At 47.2% G+C, this 4,639-nt stretch overlaps 1 protein-coding gene across 1 annotated transcript in view; it reads right to left on the bottom strand.

Annotated features, from left to right (window-relative positions):
- Window positions 1–1,090: 1,090 nt before the first annotated feature.
- Window positions 1,091–4,639, bottom strand: part of CMTM4 (CKLF-like MARVEL transmembrane domain containing 4) — a 50,393-nt gene continuing 46,844 nt past the window's right edge. Inside the window, exons 3-4 of the mRNA XM_012660619.1 lie at window positions 2,532–2,630; window positions 1,091–1,299 (exon numbers count right to left, since the gene is read on the bottom strand). Of these exons, the coding sequence (XP_012516073.1) occupies window positions 1,135–1,299; window positions 2,532–2,630 (264 nt within the window). The 3' untranslated portion in view covers window positions 1,091–1,134. The remainder of the gene's footprint in view (window positions 1,300–2,531; window positions 2,631–4,639) is intronic.

Genomic DNA, 4,639 nt, shown 5'->3' with positions numbered 1-4,639 from the left:
CTTAAGTAACTAGGATTTTCCCCAACAACTTCCAAGATTGATGTTCATGGTCATGACGCTGAGGCACCCGAAGTGGCAATTAATGCCTCCTGAAGGGACGTGTCCTGGTGCAAATTCAAGTATTTCCAAATCCTGACAAATCTACTGAGAATCACTTTAGAACTCTCCTCAGGCATTGAGGAAATGAGCACGCATCCCTAAACCAGAGGTGCCTGTGTGCGCTGATCTGGAACACACACACCTCCCACCTGCGGTCCACGGGGCCAGCAAGCGGGCAAGTGCTTTGGCTGGTGAAATGGACGTGTTTCTTTCATGGCTTTTACCTGAGAAGGTAAACTTATAGAAAATCTGCAAGTCAGCCTCAAAGTAATTACGGTAGGCAGGAAACTGAAAAACAAGATGGTCCCCATATTCTTGGGGAAGAATCTGGGATTCAGGAATGTGATTCATTTAAGGAAGAATCAAGTGATTTCTCAGCAGGGTAGGAAACAAAAGGTCACCCTCCCATGAGTCAGCAGTCCCATGGAGCAGTGCTCACAGGACACCAGCTTTCCCCAGCCCCGTAAAGTCCAGGCCCAGCAAAGGGCTCCACCGGTACATCCACCGCAAGGCCCTTAGGGTCATACGTGGCCTTCGGGCTGGTGCTGGCTGCCTCCCGGGCACAGAAGACGAGAGCAGCGTCGACCCGGCAGCCACACTCAGCACTGACCTAGAGCGTGTGGCGGGGCTGCCCGAGAACCGCCACTGACTGACCGTTCTAGCCCTGTACTTCATTCCTTGATATTTTCTCCCTCTTAGCAGCCCCGTTAAATCCAAAATCTCGTCACAAATACACATGACAGGGTGGCTCAGAGTCAGAAGCCTGTGCTCTGGAACAGTTAAGACCTGAGGTGGACCTGGGCAGTCAATGAGGCCAGCTGCTCCCACGGCCACCGAATGCTGGGGAATGTGGGCCTCCCCAGCCCACCAGGGACCCGCCCACTGGGCCACCCTGGAGACCCTTTCCCCAAATGAACTTTTACCAAAGAGGACAAAATTCAGCTGAATCACATGAAAATCTGACGTGATGAGGGAAAGAAAACTTGACGGAGAGACGGGTGCAGGGACGGGAGGGAGGAGGACCCTGGCAGGTCTTCACGTGTCCAGGCGCTGGATCTCAGGGCGACTGTCCACGTCTCTGGACTCCGTGCGGGCGCGGATGTAGTCGTTGGTGCTCTGCTGGCGGATGCTGACTCTCCATTTCTGCACTGCCAGGAATGTGTTCACCGCATACGCTGCAGTTGCCAAGAAGCCAAATATCTGAAACACACAAGCTCGGTTAGTCCTCAGGCACGTGACCCGGCCCTACGCGGCTTTCTTGGTGACACAAGCCATGTGCAGCCTCTCCAGCTCTGCCCTGTCCCCCAGCCCTGCTGGATGTGTGGCTGTCACACCACAGCTGACCCACAGAAATTCCTGCCTGACCTAAAGACAGCCTCAGGCTTCCTATGAAGTATTTTGGACCAATTAATTAAAAAATAAATCACAAAAGTACCTCTTTTACAGTACCTTCATGGCCTCTGGTCCCAGAAGAGAAAATATAATGTAGATAAACTATGATGTAGACAAAATTAGGGTCTCACATTTGCGTCCCAATCAGGCCACAGGGTGGACATTCCAAATCACAGCCCCCACCGCAACCTGCTGCCCGGCTGCCTCTCCCCTGGGCAGCTCCAGCGCGAGCAGCAGCAGGGTTTTCATTACTCGATAAGGATGGATGAAGCTACTGAGTAACACCTGGGAGAGCAGCTAGTTTAATATTTTTCATAAGCCTTTTAATCTCCCCCAATTACAGAACTGATACATGTTCTTTGTAAATCAAGAACAATACTGCCAGGTACTGTGGCACGTGCCTGTAATCCCAGCTACTCAGGAGGCCCAGGCAGGAGGATCACTTGAGCCCGGGAGCTCAAATCCAGCCGGGGCAACACAGTGAAACCCTGTCTCTAATTTCAAAACAACAATATAGAAATGCAGGGTATGGAGAGGGAACGTCTAACATTATCTTGTCCCTAAGCCCCATGGCATTTCACCTTGAAGAGTGGAAATGTCCTGTGGCTGCTAAATGGGGTCACGACTGCATTCTTCTTAAGATCCCCCCTTTCCCCACAGGGCTTTTAAAAGCAACATCATTCACAGACATTCAGAACTCTGCTGAAAACAAGACTAACAAGGGTTCTCGAACTTGAGTGTGCGTCTGAATCACCCAGAGGACTTGCAAAAATACATTTCTGATTCAGTAGCTCTGGGGTGGGGCCTAAGAACTGCCTTTCTAGCAGGTTCCTGGGTGATGCTGAGGCTGCTATTCAGGGGGCCACACTTTGACAACTGCAGCACTGAGGACCTGGGACCTCCACTGGCCTGGGAACGCCATCGTTAGCAGAGAAAAGGCTAGAGGAGGAGGATGAGCAGGACGCACACCAGGGGCAGAGGAGAGTAAGCCACAGGAGGTACATGACCAGCCTGTGTGTTAACCATCTGAGTTCACTTACCACGGCAGCAATTTCGGCTCCTGTTTTGTGGTTTAAAGCAGCCAGTACAATCGAAGCAATAAAGAAAAAGAAAGTGCTGAGTCCAGTGTTGACCAAATCCTAAAGAGAAAGATAAAATAAAACTGCGTGAACAGAACCATTCCATCCTTTGCTCTAAAGCAACTGAGGAACTTCCAAAATAAGAACCACAATACCCATCCCTGAGGGCGCCATAGTTCCATCTCAGTGACATGGGGGTATCGGTCATACAAAGGAGGGCAAATATGGTTAACAGTTTATGATGCTACTTAATAAACCACCACAGCAAAATCGACACCTCAACCAACATGTTACCATTTCTTGACTCAAATAGCAACCCAAACTGCTAATTACTGTTAGAGATCCAGTGTCATTTTAAAAACACACTCAGGCTGGGTGCAATGGCTCAAGCCTGTAATCCCACCACTTTGGGAGGCTAAGGCAGGAGGATTGCTTGAGGCCAGGAGTTCCAGACCAGCCTGGGCAACATAGAGACATCCCATCTCTACAAATTTTTTTTTTTTTAATTAGCTCAGTGTGGTAATAATATGGGCTTGTAGTCCCAACTACTTAGGAGGCTGAGGTAGGAAGATCGCTTGAGCCCAGGAGTTTGAGGCTGCAGTGAGCTATGATCGTACCACTCCACTCCAGCCTAGGCAACACAGTGAGACCCTGTCTCTTAAAAAAAAAAAAAATGCCACACGTGTCACACATGCAAAATCCTTCCAGCATTCCTCGCACTGCGTGCCATTTAAGTTTCACACATCGAGAACACACTTAGCCAAACTTTACACTCTTTCTCATGCAGTCTTTCAAGCCTCTATGTCACCAGATCCTGGAGGATTCTCTCCTAAGCTTCATGTAAAGCAGATCAGTTTATATACCCAATGTTTCACAGATTTAATTCTTGCCTTACTTGCAGAAAGGAACATAACACAGTGATTAAGTGTCACACAGCTAGACTAGGGTCCTAACCAACCATATGACTTTGGACAAGCTATTTTGTTTCTCTGTGTCTCATGGGGGAATAGTACCCTCTTCCTCCCAGAATTTAGGAATTAAATGGAACCATGCTTGTGAAGAGCCAAACATGGTGCCTGGCCCACAGGTAGGGTCCCCTATACGTTTATGGTTACTTTTGTCATTACTGCTTTGGCATTAGGCCCCCAATAGCCTGAGTCATACCAGAGTGCCTCTATGATCTCTACAGGGAAAGAAAATCCAGGAAAAAGCCCAAATTGCTTGAATGCCAGGTTGACTACACCATTAACACCGGGTGGGTCCTCTTGTCTGGCTGGCTTCAAGGTAGATTTCTTCTTTTTAAAGATGCAACAAGAAAATGTTCACATAAAAACAGTGCTGACCATGCAGCAGAAACCCAACCTGCTCCTGCTCACAGCTTCCGCGTGGGCTCATGGAAAGCTCTGTTCAGAAACGTCTGCCAGCAGGACAGGTTTCAGCTGTGACCCTCCTAAGTCAGGGCAAATTTTTCACAAATTCAAACCAGGAAGCATTTAGTTACACTCCAGCTCTGGGTAAGATCTGACAGGAGTCAAAAAGAATATAAAACATACCTCCCAAAGCAAAGGCTATTCAGATACAGGGAAAAATATTTTATGGTACAATGCTGAGGTCAAACATCGAACAAAATAGCATCTACATCAATGGTGACTATGTAAAAACATAGAAGAGGCAAAGGGCTGGAAAATAAACGGGCAAAAATCTAAAAAAGTATTAGAGGTTTTAAGTTTGTTTCAGGAATGATAATTAACAATAGTAAATGGATGAAATCATCACGGAAATGATGATTGTGATCAGAGTACAGTGCGAAAAATTTCAAAATGGTTATTTAAAAAAGACAAATCTCCCAACGTGACCTGTGGTTAAGGGACCAGAGTAAACCAGGGGAAACAGCAACTGCTATCAAGAGTATGACATGCCTGCCTCCTCAAATCTCACTGAATTATTTTTATTTTTTTAACTTTTAATTATTAATTCATGGCCTCTGGTCCCAGAAGAGAAAATATAATGTAGATAAACTATGATGTAGACAAAATTAGGGTCTCACATTTGAGTCCCAATCAGGCCAC

The sequence above is a fragment of the Propithecus coquereli genome, unplaced genomic scaffold (assembly GCF_000956105.1).
Source record: "Propithecus coquereli isolate 6110/MARCELLA unplaced genomic scaffold, Pcoq_1.0 Scaffold67, whole genome shotgun sequence".
NCBI classification, from domain to species: domain Eukaryota; kingdom Metazoa; phylum Chordata; class Mammalia; order Primates; family Indriidae; genus Propithecus; species Propithecus coquereli.
This window is presented reverse-complemented; position numbering and strand designations above follow the sequence as displayed.